General features: G+C 35.0%; 1 protein-coding gene across 1 annotated transcript in view; it reads left to right on the top strand.

The window, feature by feature from the left end:
• ZPBP (zona pellucida binding protein) overlaps positions 1–16,170 on the top strand; it is a gene marked incomplete at its 3' end in the record, with an annotated part of 45,234 nt that overhangs the window by 1,152 nt on the left and 27,912 nt on the right. Inside the window, exons 2-5 of the mRNA XM_081079378.1 lie at positions 1,205–1,285; positions 4,159–4,284; positions 9,812–9,961; positions 13,408–13,626. Coding sequence (XP_080935504.1) covers positions 1,205–1,285; positions 4,159–4,284; positions 9,812–9,961; positions 13,408–13,626 — 576 coding nt within the window. The remainder of the gene's footprint in view (positions 1–1,204; positions 1,286–4,158; positions 4,285–9,811; positions 9,962–13,407; positions 13,627–16,170) is intronic.

The raw sequence follows: 16,170 nt of genomic DNA, 5'->3' as shown, positions 1-16,170 counted from the left end.
GTGTTTAATATGGTCAAATAAGGGGAAATGCGAAGACAAGGCCTCCGAGAATGTAACCGTAGGAGGGCGGTGCAGGTGGGCATAGGATGAGGAGGAGAAAGGAAATGGAGTGACGGTTCCGAGATACACTCAAGTCAGGAGAGTAAAGGTCATTATTCCAGGACAAGCAGAGCAGAGCCAGTCATTCATGTCCCTGTAGGGGAAGATACTTATTGCCGTGGCCGTGGTTTCACACCAAACACGATAGGGTGTGTGTGCCAGCTTTTGATCCAATAACGAGAGCAGCCCTGGGGATATAAGAAATAGCATGAGCAGGGGTCATCTTAACCTGTAAGCTATGAAGAGTCAACACTGATGTCTTTTCATACTTTATACAATGTTCCGTTTAGTACCAACTCCGTAAGTCTGGAATTTACGGAGGTGAGAAAACTGAAACTCCCAGTATTTGAAGTGACTTTCCTAACACCGCAAAGTGGCAGTTAGGATTTAAACTCAGGTCTCACGTTGACTGCCATACATTTTGCGCTTTACTCCCTGTTAAAGGTAATTTAGGTATATGCTTTATTACTTTTTTGGTACTACTCCTTCCATTTGTTCTGCGCATGCTATTATGACCATAACATTTGCTCATTCAACAATGAGGGAAGAATATCAGTTATATCATATTTAACAGTCATTTAATATTTACTATGTACAAGAGATAGTATTTGGTACTGATTCTTGGTGTGTTGATATAAACACCGATCCTACCAGCAATGGAGCTTATAATTGAATAAGGAAAATGGTATGTGAGCATAAAAAACTATGATAAATGCAGAGTGGGTGTTATAAGAGAAGTGCCGGTTATGTATTGTAGAAGGGCAAGAAATGTTAAGGACAAACACAAGGTTTGAAGGAGGAGGGGCTTGTGATCTGACTCTTGAAGGGTGGTGGGTTTTGACTTTTACAAATGAAGAGAGTATTCTAAGTGGATGCAGAAAAAGCCAGAGGCAAGATATGATAGGGGGAGCATTGGGTAGATTAATTTCATTGGCGCATATAAGGGGAGTAGAGTTGGAACAGGGATGGCAGGTGTTGGCGGAGATTGATTATGGCTCACTCCTTAAACCAAGATCCAGGTTCTGTGACACTGGACTATTTGAATATCGTGGAATTTCTCAGGAAGCAGATTGTTGCTCATTTCTTTTCTTTTTATTTTTGATAGCTGGATATTTTATTCGATTACCAAGAGGTTTTCGCTTGACCCAAGATTCGCTGAAAATAGTGGGGTCATCAGATTATCCAGGTATTAATAAATAGATTTTCAGTAATTTTAAGAAAGTAATTACCATTTGTTTAAATTTTATCAATCTTGTTCAAAAGGCTGATGTCCCCCAGTTACACTAGTCTCCTAAGGCTCCTTTCCCTCCATGACAGTGGGTTAAGGTTGTTTCCATATAGTTAGATTCATCCAAGTCTAATTCTGTAATTGCTTAACTATGCAAAAAATAGTTATTTCTAAGTTATTTAGTTAAAGTTGCCTATAATGTTTCTTTGTTATTATGTAGTAATTACCACATTATTTAATGTATGCAGTTTGAATATACTAAAATTTTTTCACATGAGAGCCATATATCATAAAGATTTTGAATTCATAAAATTTTGCAGTAGTCACATGAGACACCAAGTACAAAGTTTTTTGTATACTTTTTATTGATTCAGGCAAATTCACATGCCTTAAAATTCCTCCTTTAAATCCCCTCCTCTCCAGTTTTAAATGGGACTTATTTTATATATGTACTATTATATATATAACATTATTATATATATAACATTATTCTTTATATATAAGCTATTATATATATAAAGAATATTTGAAGTAATAATGGAAAAACTTCCCAAAATTGACAAAAACATGAATCTACTCATCGAAAATGCTTAACAAATTCAAACTAGGATAAATTCAAAGAGATAACACACCTAGACACATCATAATTAACTGTCAAAATCCAAAAAACAGGCAGAATCTTGAAAGTAAGAGTACACACACACACACACACACACAAGGTCAGACCACTAAGTTTGCGAACTTGTTGCAAAAATGTTGCTAACTTTTTTTTTAGATATCAGAGGGATTATGCATTATGAATTTGTACCAATTGGAAAAACAGTTAACCAAGTTTACTATGTGGAAGTGCTGAAAGAGCTGCATGAAAAAAGTTAGATGACCTGAACTTTTCACCAGCAATTCATGGCTCTTGCATCACGACAATGCACCAGCTCACAGGGCACTGTCTGTGAGGGAGTTTTTAGCCAGTAAACAAATAACTGTATCGGAACACCCTCCCTACTCACCTGGTCTGGCCCCCAATGACTTCTTTCTTAAACCCAAAGATAAAGGAAATATTGAAAGGAATGCATTTTGATGTCATTCAGGACATCGAGGGTAATACGATGACAGCTCTGATGGCCATTCCAGAAAAAGAGTTTTAGTATTGCTTTGAAGGGTGGTCTAGGTGCTGGCATCAGTGCATAGCTTCCCAAGGGGAATACTTCAAAGGTGACTGTAGTGATATTCAGCAATGAGGTATTAGCACTTTATCTAGGTTGAGTTCGCAAACTTAATTGTCTGATTGTATATTGTCTGATTGTCTGATTGTATACTTAATTGTCTTAATTGTATACTGGCATGCTTGATGGTTTCTCACAAGTCTATGAGTACTGTTCATTTATCTTTATTCTTTTTTTTCTGTTTGTTAAATTGCATATTGCCAAATTGTTCTATCTTCAAGTTCGCTGATTCTTTCTTCTGCCTGCTCGGATCTGGTATTGATTCTTTATAGTGAATTTTCCAATCCAGTTGTACCTTTTAATCCATAATTTTTTTCTTTTTTTTTGGTTTTTCTTTATAATTTCTATCTTCTTATTGATAGTCTCTATTTGGAGAGACATCATTTTCATTTTTCCAGGACAAAAACACTTTACATATTCTGACAGAGAAAATTTATAAAAGAAATGTGCACAATTCATTTTATGTGGTTATTATAGCTTTTGATACCGAACTTAATAATACTAAATGCTAAATAATAACTGATACAATGGAAAAGGACAAAGGGTAGTATAGGTCAATTATACACCATATATATTACATGTAATATAGATGCAAGTATCCCAAGAAAAGTAGTTGCAAATCGAATCCCACAGTGTTAAAGAGCATGATCAATTAGGATTTTCAGAAAAGCAATCTAGTAATACCAAACATTTCATACAATATTCATGAAAAAAAAAGTGATCACATCCATCAATGTAGAAAAAAATGTTAAAATTCAACAGCAATTTTTGATAAGAACAAATGACTAAAAACAGAGGTATTTTCTTAACCTAAGGAAGGATATCTATCTAAAAGCTGCATTCCGTAAACATCATGTTGTATGGTGAAACATTGCAACCTCCTTAACATTAAGACGAATTTTGATCCTCAAAAACAATTTTTATTTTACTAGATCACAAAAATCTTTGTATGTGGTGAAGCAATGAAGAGTTGGCATCCAATTACTGAGGAGTTGTTGGAACCTTTTCTAAAAGCTTACTTATGAGTAAATTCAAAACAATTGAATCTTTACTGTGTTCCTTTTGTATCTCCTCAAGAATATGATTTTTGCTTGCTTAATGATGAGGATTCTTTAAATTTTAAAGCAAAGTGGAGAAATGCTTAATAATTAAAATCAATCAAAGTACATATTTGTTGACTTTTTAATCACATTATAATTTTTTTAATTCAATACATTGTGTTACATAATTGAGAATAATGTACTATTCCTTTAAACAAATTTATCTTAGTTCCTTTACAAATAAAGTACAGATATAGAATTATCTTAATACTTTGTATTTAAAATAATATTCTGAGAATAAAATAAATTAGTACATGTGAACTCTGAATAAAAAGATCAATGTATTATGTTCAGACTGAGACACACACATACACAAACACAAAATACATGTGTATATTTTTGAATATTAGTTACATAGAGTAAAATGAAATTTAGTTCTTATCACGCAATAGCAATCATCCAAAGAAAACTTATGAAAACATGTAATCCAAACTGCAACAGCGTAAGGCACTGCAGACCATGTAAGCACATGAAGTATTACTGGAACCTTTTAACATTGTATTTCCAGTGAAAGTATATGTTCTGCTCCATCAAAAGAGTCCGCATGTGTTATGTGTAACCCAGCGGCTGCGAAATTCAGAACTGATAGACCCGTCATTCCAATGGTATGGGCCAAAAGGAAAAATCATTTCAGGTAGGTTTCTGTTTCAGTTATCATAATTAAATTGATATATCTGAAGTACACTAAGAACAAAAGGAATATTTGTATTTCATCTCATTTATCCATTTTCTCACTTCTTTGATTTCCTTTTGGAGTTGTATCTCACAGTGTAGATGGTATGACCAGCTCTCACAGATTTAATTTGAAATAGAGACATAACTGAACTGTTTGGAGAGTTCTTTAAGCATGTATATTCAACACGGGGTTACTTTTTTTTTAAGTTCAGAAAATCATTTTGGTTACCTCAGTCAGACTTTTGTTAGAAAAGTATATATAAAGAAGCAAATGTGATTCTGGCTTTTTTTTTTTTTTTTTTTTTTTTTTTTTTTTTTTTTTGTTGAGAGCCCACTGGCCCATGTGGGAATCGAACCGGCAGCCTTCAGAGTTAGGAGCATGGAGCTCTAACCGCCTGCGCCACCGGGCCGGCCCGATTCTGGCTTTTATTAAAAATACAAATGAGCACTTTGAGCTATAGATTTATAAATATGGTTTCATTTTATGCATCCTCACACAGGGATAATTTGAGACTTTATGAGTAGTTACAATTTTATATTTTCTGATGTTATATTTCTTTCTGACCAAACTCCTGACAATATAGATTGTATTTGAATTTATCTTAAATGCTACTACCAAATTTTTTTTTAAATGACTAACCTTACCATTAAATATTTTAGTATCAAAAACATGCTTTTAAATATACCGCATGGTGGACAGTGGCTGTGTGTTAGTATATTACTGATTCTGTGCTTTAAAAAGAAGGACTTAGCGCTCAGATATTCATCCAGAGGAGACCTGGGCTGGAGGTACATCTGAATGGTAGCCTTACATTTTTCAAATTTGGGGGAAGCAAGATCTTATTCTCATGCAGGTATTTTTTTCCACATAGTGATTACTATTGGTATGACTGATTTAATCAACTTTTTCTCCATTCCAGTTCTTATTTTGTTATTTTAAAATGCCTATCTTATTTTTACTCTAATTTTTCACTTGCTAAAAGCTGATTTGTTTTTGCAGTGTAGTTCAAAAAATATAGATTAGCTTGCTTAGCTGTTAGGTTTTCAGCCTTTCTAAAAATTCAGATTAATGAATTTTCATTTTAAAGGTCTGTTCAATGAAGCATCTAATCAGTTTCGCATACCTTCTGAGGAAGTTTTTCTTTATTGCTCTATTAACCATGTTTTCTTTCTTCCATATTTTCCTTATTGGTATTTTGAGATAGTGCCTGTGGATGAAAGCCTACAGGTTTATTTTGTTACCTTGGATGGAAGAAAACAATATATTTCTACAAAGACTTGCTAAGGAAACATTCATGGGAAATACTTATTTTGTAATATGTTTTCATTTATATTTTATGTAGTTGAATGATCTCAGCTGTACCTTGGTATAATGTCTATGTTGATTCTAAAATAGCTCAAGGTTTAAAGTTACTCTACTCCTAAGTTATGGTGTGGTTCTTCAAAGTTGATTCAGCTCTTAGTGGGTGACTGCTTGGTGGGTGCCACTGTCCCTGGCTTTGTGGGGGAGGGGCACAAAGATCAGACAAACCCTCTGTCTGACCACGGTAGTGTTGTAGGAAGGCATGAGCAGAGGCCACAGAAATCCTGAGAGGTCAGACAGTGAAGATAGTCAAGGAAGTGGGCCAGCTGTAAAATGACCAATACTGAAAGTATAATCAGATTTTGTTTCATTTGCTCTCTGATGGTAGCACATAATGTACTGCAAACATGCATATTAAATATGTTTTACATTTTATATTGAAACCGCAAGTTCCAAAATAGAAGCATTAAAGTATTGATTTGTTCTATTATAATTTTTTAGTCCATTGATTTGTAAATTAAAAGCTCAAACTTCTTTTTCTCGATGATGCCATGCCTAGTCTTGCAGTTTGTATTGCAAAGTACAATTTATAATTTAATTTTGAACCTTTTAACTCGGAGCCATATTTTATTCACCTTAATAATGGAAAATAGATGTACTGAAATGCAGTTATTTCTCGATAAGGATAGAATCATATGAATATAATAGTTTCTATATTTTATATTTATAACAACTATTCTCAGGAAATTCAGTTATTCTGACATCATGATTATATTTTAGTTTTCAGTGCAATCATTATTATTTCAGAAATAACTGAAAACTGTGATCTAATTTTCTTAGAGCTTGAAAAACAGAGAATGTTTTTGGACTAAACTACATTGTAGTTATCCTTTTACGAGTACTCCAAAGGTAGTTACCCTAAAATGGAGCCAAAGAAATCATGTAATTATGTAATCACTTGAACATTTCTTTGAAGAGAAATACTCAGATTATTTAGATGGGTCCTAGAGTGTGGGGGACAAGTCTTAGATTTGATCTTTCTTCCTCCGCCTCCCTACCCCTTCTCTCTGTGTGTGCCTGCCTCTCTCTCTCTCAATGATTTGCATTTTCAAAGCTAATGTATTTATTAGAAGAAGACATGTACCTCTCACTCCAACCCTAATGCCATTCTGATGAAGTAACTCTTTTTGGTGTGTGGACTTTCCCACTTTCCCAAATGTTCATGCAAACATATATAAGCGTATATACACCCATATGTTGGGCTTGCTCTGTAACTACACCCTTATTACATTTTTTTTAATGTAGAGTGTTTTTATTTTATTTTTATTTATTTAGTTTATTATTAATTAAAGTTTATTGAGGTGACAGTTGTTAGTAAAGTTACATAGATTTCAAGTGTACAATTCTGTATTACATCATCTATAAATCGCATTTTGTGTTCACCAACCAGAGTCAGTTCTCCTTCCATCACCATATATATATATATATATTATTCGTTTCAGGTGCACAAAACAAGGTAATACTTAGACGTTCATCATTTATATCCCTCACACTGTGAACCTCCCCTCCCCCATCCCCCCTTCCATTATCCCTCCGACATCGCACCGAGCCATCACATTATATGATGATTACATTTTTTAAATGAAACCAAAGATTATATTTTTCTCTACCTTAATGTTTTTATGATGAGGCATCTGATGTATATCAGATGTATAAGATACATGTAAGTCATGAAGTACAATAACACAAACATCCCTGACCCGGCTGTACAAGTCCAGATGTACCGTTACTGAGACTGTTGAATCTCTTAATAAGTGGTGTAAGCATCCCATTCTTCTTTTCCAAACCCTCATCAATTAAACACTGTCCTGAACTTTTACAATCTTATTTCCTGGCTTTTCTTTATGCATTTTCAAATGCATATACACAAATGTATATGAGTACATGTATATGCATACATGTACTTTGCAAGAATATATTTTAGTGTTTTCATTTTATAAAAATAAATACTTCCATAATATTTATATCAGATACAGTTCTAAGCAATTTATACATAGTAATCATTTAATTTTTACACCAGCCCTTTGCAGTCAGTGCAGCCATTTTCTCCATTTTATATGTGGGAAGCAGTGGCGTTGAGAGAATAAGATACTTCCTGAAGTCACGTGCCTTTAATGTCTGGCTTCAGCGTTCACAGATATAATCTGAATGAGATAGGAATAGGATTTTTCCCTTCTCACCATTTTGTGAGATTTTGTAGTTTGTGTCTTTCAAAGAATTAGTCCAACTTAGAGTTTTTCCAACTTGAATTTATGTTCATAAAGTAGCTTGTGATGTTTTCTTATTATCTGGTTAATATATTCAGGACCTATATGGTGTGCCCTCAATAACTCCTGATATTGGTTGTGTCTGTTCTTTTTCATTTCAGTCACTCTGACTACAGATTTAACTATTTCATCAGTGTTCTTAAAGGACCAGCTTCTGGTTTGATTTCTTTTTCTGTGCTAGTTTTTGTCTGGTATTTTTCTGCTTTTGATTTTACTGATTTCAGCGTTTATTTTTCTTATTTCTTTTCCTCTGTTTACTCTGGCATACATTTGCTTATCTTTTTCTTTTGCTGGTTGCCAGTTCTGGATTGGTAGATTTTTTTCAACATTCTAATGACGACACTATTATTTTTGCTTGCATAGTTTATAATGAATCCTGCTATAATTTTATCTTTGTCCCACTAGAGGCAATGTGCCATTTCTTTTTCCTGATTAATTTCCAGATTTTCTCTTTGCCTTTCATTTTCAGTGATTCGAATATTATATGCATCTTTTTGTTTGTGTTTTTGTGTTCTGTTTGGTGTTCTCTAAGCTTCTTTGAGCTGTAATTTGGTATTTATCATTAATTTTTGAAAATTCTCAGCCATTATGTTTTCAAATATTTCTTCTGCCCCATCCTGTTCCTCCTCTTCTGAGCATTCTGTCACACATATGTCACACTGTTTGATATTGTTCCATAGCTTGAGGATTCTTTCTTCTTGTTTTTTTTTTTTTTTTTTGGTCATTTGACTGTTTCATTTTTTTCTCTTTGTTATTCAGGTTGAGTAGTTTCTTTAACATACATTCAAGTTCATTGACTCTTAGCTGTGTCAAGTCTTTTTGTAAGCCCATTGAAGGAAATAATTAATTTGTGTTACTGTTTTGTTTTTTTTTAATTTTTGTTTGTTTTGCTTTGTTTTTAATTCTAGCATTTCCATTTGATTATTTCTTACAGTTTCAGTCTCTCTGCTGAAATCACCTATCTGATCATGCATGTTGTCTGCATTTGTCGTTAAATCCTTTAATACATTAACCGTAGTTATTTCAAATTAACTGTGGTACTGCTGACGTCCGTGTTATTTAAGAGTCTTGCCCTGAGATTGCTTAGTATTTTGGAAACGTGTCATTTCTCACCATTTTGGTAAGCCTAATTTTTTGTTAAAGTTGGACATCTTGTATAAAACATTAAATATTGAGATAGGTATTTTCATGTTTAAATATGAACACTTCTAAAAATACTGTTAAGCCTTTAGTATTAGGAGTTGTGTTTATCTAGTTAGGAATTTTTTGGATTCGATATTGATTGTGCTGTGGTTGCTGAAAACTTTGGATACTCTTAAAAATGTTTAAGGGGTAGGCAAGTTCATGAGAAGTTATATTTCTTCAATGTCTAATATTTCCTAGGGTTTGGTTTGTCCTTTTCTAAATTTCTTCACAGAGAGTCTTTTTCTTGCAGCTCTTCTAGCATGATTCCACTTCCTTTTTATGAGACTCCTATTCGTGATGGGTAGTTGAGAGAGAGGGGCAGTCTCTAATGTCCTGATTAAGCTTTAGTCTTTGCAGGTATGGTGTCCCTGGGTCTTAGGGTGTGGCATTCACAGGTGCTGCAACCCCTCTTCCAGCTTCAGCGCTGACCTAATACTTCTTGCTTACTCTTCCTCAAGGATGAGTCCTTTTTTATTCCTGTTTCTAAGAAGGTCACCCTGGCACCCACTGCCAACAAACACCAGCCACAATGAGTAGTTAGGCCCCCACTCCTTTGAATGATTTTATAGGTAAATTTTAATGGTTTTACTTTGCTTAGAAAATAAATTTAGTTATTTTTACCTCAATCTCATGTAATTTAAACAACTAATTACTGTATCTTCCTTTATTAGGAAATAACAGCACACAAGTAACATCCACAGGCAGCCTTGTGTTTCAGAACTTTGAGGAGAGCTTGACTGGTGTTTACACCTGTTTCCTCGAGTACAAACCTACTGTGGACGAAGGTGCTGCAAACCTCCAACTGAAATATGTTATATATGGTAAGAAGTGCTCCTACTTATATTCTCAACTTTCTTCATGTTTTCAAATGTTTAGCTATTTTAGCATGTTTTTTTTTAAAGGGAATTTGTTAATAGGTTACCCTACAATGGCAAAAGGGACTTTGCAATATAATTAAGTGGAGGATCTTGAGATGGGGAGATTATCCTGAATTATCAGGGTGGGCCCAGAATAATGGTCCTTATTACAGGATCTTCCAGAAGGAAATCACCTTGATTCTAGCCTTACAAGTCTCATTTTGGACTTCCAGTCTCCAAAAGTGTAAGATTATAAATTTTTTGTTATTTTCAAACCACTAAATTTGTGGTAATTTGTGATGGTAGCAAATAATTTGTTTAACAAACTTTAATCAGTCACACTTCATTCTTGTTACATAGTTTTCTGCATTTTATTATTTGATGTATCTAGTTTACAACAAATATACTTTGAAATCACTCAGAAGGGTATATTTATATGAGCTGACAAATGTAACAGTGCCCAATAGGAATGCTGGTTGATTGTAATGAGGATGATAGCTAACATTTACCGAGCATTGATTATGTTCCAGGCGATGCTGTATTTTACGTGTAATTGTACTCACAACAAAACACATGTAGCGCGTGCTCATGCCAGGCAGGCATTATTCTAGCGGGTTTGCGTATATTCAGCTCACCTAATCCTCAAGGCAAACCACTACAGTACAGTGGGTACTGATATTTCTGGTTTGTGTAGATCGGGGAACCGAGGCACAGGGTGGGAAGTGACTCGCCCCAGGCCACACAGCTAGAATGGGGGAGATTCAGATTTAAGTGTGAGGATTCTGGTTCCAACATTGGTATTCTTATCCTTTATGATACCCACCATGCACCACTATTTAGCAATGCCAGCGGGATGAAACCTTTTGGAAACCTGCCATTTTTGTGCTTAAAACAAATCAGGTACTTTATTCTATCTCATTATACAGACGCACTTTAATCTTTGTAATGGCTATGTGGTATTGCAGATTTTATTTGAGCATTCCTCAGTTGATCATTCAGTTTGTTTCAATTTTTCTCTTCTTAAAACAGTACTGTATGGAACATTTAAGGATCTCTCTCTCTCTCTCTCTCTCTCTCTCTCTCTCTCTCTCTTTCTCCCTCGCTCCCTCCTACCTGTGTGTAACACACACACGCGCACGCAAGCCAGCTTTGTATTATGAAATTGTATTGTATTACGAAAGTTAAATTGTGAATATTTCTGTAGGATGAATTCTATAAGGTAAAACTTATACAAAGTATTCATAATGTTACTTTGATAGCTTCTGCCAGTTGCCCTACAGAGTGTACCAATTTACATTTCTGCCATAGTATATGAGAACCCCATTTCCTGAAGTTCCCTTAATACTGCATTGTGAATTCTTGCTGATCCAATATGTTAACAATGGTATTTTATGGTGTCAGTGTGCATTTTTTGGTCACGATGGGTTATTTAAATTTACCTGTTTGCGTGAGCTCCCTGTGTGTGTGTGTCTGAACAACTAAGAGATACGTGCATATACAGATATGCAGCTTTGTTGATTTTAATTTTGTGTCAGATATATTGTATTCACTATTTTGTTTGCCTTTATCTGATTGACCTTTTTATCCTAAATAAAGGATAATTTAAATTTTCAAAATTTTATGTAATCTACAAATGATATTATTTACTTAGTTAGTTAGTTAGGTTCGTCTTTCTTACTATGCTGAACAAGGTTCCCAGTGCTGAGCAGGATAGGTTTTTGAGATTCATGTCTCAATGAGACACTTACTTCAGTATTCATGGTCACTGGTTAATGGGATTTTTGACATGGTGACACAAATCTTTGTTCATCTTTACGGAACATTTCCTGTTTGTCTCTTGATTACCTTTTCTGCCCTTTCTGCTCTGCCCTCCAGGAACTCCTTCAGTTTGACGTTGGATATTGGAATCTCTCCTCCAAATCTCTTCCTTTGCTCATAGAAGAGTGTATCTAAGTTTCCTCTCTGCTGTGCGACAACTTCATAACTTGGTCTCCAAACAGTTTGATTTTTAACCTTGTGTTTATTTGCTACTTCAATTAATTTCTTCAATTTCAGTATTCGTGTTTGTGTTTTTTTAATTTTTCAAGAACACTTAATATTTACCTATCCTCCTTCTTTTTAAAAAGCTGTATAATAGTTATGGGTTATATTTTTATCTTTACCAGTTAGGATTTGAAAAAAAATATTTAATGCTTCGTACATTAATTGACTTTTAGGTACTTATCCTTTGCCTTCGCCTGAGTGGATAAGGTTTCCATATGCTGCTTACAAGAGACTCACTTCAGATGAAAAGACACACACAGACTGAAAGTAAAGGGATGGGAAAAGTTATTTCATGAAAATGGAAACAAATAAACAAAAAAGCTGGGGGAGCAACACTTATACCAGACAAGAGAGACTTTAAAACAAAGGCTGTAAGAAGACACAAAGAAGGACACAGTTATCCCACTCGGGGATTTAACCTAATAAACTCAAACGCTCCTTCAAGGGACGTGTGCTTCCACACGTTCTTGCTTCTCCTTAACTCCCTGGTTTCCTCAAAGTTGGGGGTGGGATAGTCTGTGATTTTTATTGACATTTGTGAAAGAAAGCGATCATTCGCTCAGCATTTAGAAGTTGTCTGGTCTATACCTTGTACGCAGAGCCTGACAGTAGCTCAGTAGGTGCCCTTAATTTGGACCTCAGTGAGTAGGTGGGAAAGTGGACCATGGGCTCTCGCCCTTCAGCGTGAGTGGGGGCACTCCTCAGCCTCGACCAGGGACAGGCAGGGGGGCTTTTCCTTAGCAGAAGCAGCCACAGGGTGCCCCGTCTTCTGTTACTGTTGTGGATTTCTTAGCGTTTTATATTTCTTGTGTCCTTTTAGTGAGATTTTGAAATGAATAGGACAAAAAATGTTCTCAGTTTCAGATGTGATTCAATTCAATAAACCTTGGAGACTTGTTAGATACATACTTTCTTTGCTTGTTGTTAGTGATTGTATGACTCCAATTTCTTCAAAGATGGTTATTTAAACTTAGAGGAGTTTTCGTTCGTGAGTCTGAGGCAGTACAATGCAGTGCTGAAGAGCCAGGCTCCTTGCTTAGAATCTTAGTTTCGGCAGCATGGTCATTGGGCCTGTGACGTCGTCTCTGTATTCTTTACATTTCTCAGGATGGATGTAAAAGTAACAACCATCTTACATGAGGCTAGGGGACGTAAGTAACTTACTGTTTGTAAGGTGCCTGTAATTCCATTGGTCACTTAGTAACCGTTAGGTAAATGTTGGTTATTGATAAATGAACATATGTCTATAATATATATATATATATCCTGTGAATTGATCCATTTAAGGATTTCTCTTGAATAGTTGCCACATGCTAGAATTGCTTAAATAACCACTTTTGTGTTCTTCTGTGTTCATTTCTTTATAGCTTATCGTGAGCCTCGTTTTTATTACCAGTTCACAGCTCGGTACCACGCAGCCCCCTGCAATAGTATCTATAATATTTCTTTTGAGAAGAAACTTCTTCAGATTTTAAGCAAATTGGTGCTTGACCTTTCATGTGAAGTTTCTTTACTGAAGTCTGAATGCCATCATGTTAAAATGCAAAAAGCTGGTTTGCAAAATGAGTTGTTCTTTACATTTTCAGGTAAGTATATATAGTTCTTTAAAGAAAAGAAATTTGTGAAAACACAAAGCTAATTTTAAAGATGTGTGAATTTCCAGCAGCATTTTTTCAATGTAAATGTTATAAATCTGAATGTTTCATGTTCTCTACTTTGCCTTAATTCTAGTAGTTCCCCGAATAAAATTCTACTGATTCATGTACTTAATGAAAAGTTTGCTCTCTGGATAACTTAGCCCTTGCTGTGATAACTGACATAGAAAGGCATTTAGTATAAGGAAAGCCTATCATGATCTTTAGCTCTAAAGATTTCACCTGAAAAAGCATCTAATTGTACTAGGATGGGTTGATCCTGCGGACCACAGGGACCATTCTAACAGCTTAGGGTGCTTTTCCTAACAATGCAGAATGGAGACCCAGTATTTTCTGAAAAAAACAAGAATTGAGTTTCAATTAGGAAGTGGGTGTCCTCCAATTTTTTTCTGCCTTTCCAGTATTGTTTTTGCCTTTGAAGTCAGTTGCAATACTATGTTTTTAGTATCTTTCTTCCCATTTCTGTCAATAAAATCCATTGGGTTATTTATTTTTTTTCTGTAATAATTTTTTTTCTTTTTTTAAAATTAGTTTCAGATACACAAGACAAAGTACTACTTAGACGTTTATCATTTATATCCCTCACACTGTGTGAACCCCATCCACTATCCCTCTGACATCGCACGGAGCCATTACATTTCCACTGTCTCTATTCCTAATGCTGTACTCCGCTTCTTGTATATATGTATATATATATAAAATTATAGTTGGCATTCATTATTGTTTAGCTTCAGGTGTACAGTGCAGTGATCAGTCATCAACATCATCCCTGAGGTGGTCTCCCTAATGGGACACTTGTCCATTGGATACCCTACAAAATCTTTACAACACATTCCCCAAATTAATTTTCAGAACCCTGTGGCCATCTTGTGGTTACTCACTGTTTTCTAATCCCCTCACCTTCCCCCTTATCCCCACACCCCCGCCCATCTAGAAACCCTCAGTTTTTCCTCTTTGTCTCCAAAACTGTTTCTGATTAGTTCATTCACTTATTCTTTTCTCTAGATTCCGCATATAAGTGAGATCATATGGTATTTGTCTTTCTCTTTCTGACTAATTTCACTTAACATAATGTTCTCTAGATCCATCCATGTTGTTGCAAATGGTAAAATTTCTTTCTTCTTTATGGCTGCGTAATACTCCATTGTATAAACGTACCACAGCTTCTTAATCCAGTCATCTACCGATGGGCATTTCAGTTGTTTCCATGTCTTAGCTATTGTGTAAAGTGCTGCAATAAACATAGGAGTGCATAGAGATTTTTTAATTAGAGTTTTGGATTTCTCCGGATAGATACCTAGGAGTGGAATTCGTAGGTCATAAGGTAGTTCCATTTTCAGATTTTTGAGATACCTCCATACTGTTTTCCATAGCAGCTGCACCAATCTGCAGTCCCACCAACAGTGCCCAAGTGTTCCCTTTTCTCCACATTCGCACCAGCACTTGATGTTTGATTTATTGATGATAGCCATTTTGACTGGGGTGAGGTGGTATCTCATTGTAGATTTTATTTGCATTTCTCTGATGGTTAGTGAGTGGAACATTTCTTCATATGTCTGTTTGCCATCTTTATGTCCTTTTTAGAAAAATGTCTCTTCATGTCCTCTGCCCATTTTTAAATTGGGTTGTTTGTTATTTTGGAGTTGAGTTGAGTGAGTTTTTTTATAGGTTTGTGATATTAAGCCCTTATCAGATATATCATTGGCAAATATCTTCTCCCATTCAGTAGGATCCATTTTTGTTTTATTGATGGTTTCCTTTGCTGTGAAAATACTTTTTAGTTTGATGTAATCCCACATGTTTATTTTTTCTCTTATTTCCCTCGTGGGAGGGGATATATCAGTAAAAATCTTACTCTGGGTAATGTTTGTGAAGTTTTTTCCTATATTTTCTTTCAGGTGTTTTATGGTTTCAGATCTTACATTTAAGTCTTTAAGCCATTTTGAATTTATTTTTGTATATGGTGTGAGGAGGTGGTCCAGCTTCATTTTCTTGCATGTGTCTGTCCAGGTTTCCCAGCACCATTTATTGAATAGACTGTCTTTACCCCACCGAACATTCTTGCTTCCATTGTTGTAGATTAAATGACCATATAGGCATGGATTTATTTCTGGACTCTCTATTCTGTTTCATTGATCTATGTGTCTGTTTTTATGCCAGTACCATGCTGTTTTGATTACTGTAGCCTTGTAGTATAATTTGAAGTCAGGTATTGTTATACCTCCCACTTTTTTCTTATTTCTCAAGATTGCTGAGGCTATCCGGGGTCCTTTATGGTCCCATATAAATTTTAGGATTATATGTTCTATTTCTGTGAAAAACGTGTTGGTAGTTTGATAGGAATTGCGTTGAATATGTATATTGCCTTAGGCAGTATGGACATTTTAACTATATTAATTCTTCTTATCCATGAACATGGTATGTGTTTCCATCTATTTGTATCTTCTTTCATTTCTTTCTTCAGTGTCTTATAAT

The sequence above is a fragment of the Rhinolophus hipposideros genome (assembly GCF_964194185.1).
Source record: "Rhinolophus hipposideros genome assembly, chromosome: 18".
NCBI lineage: Eukaryota > Metazoa > Chordata > Mammalia > Chiroptera > Rhinolophidae > Rhinolophus > Rhinolophus hipposideros.
Note: the sequence above shows the minus strand (reverse complement) of the source record. Positions and strands in the feature narration are given on the sequence as shown.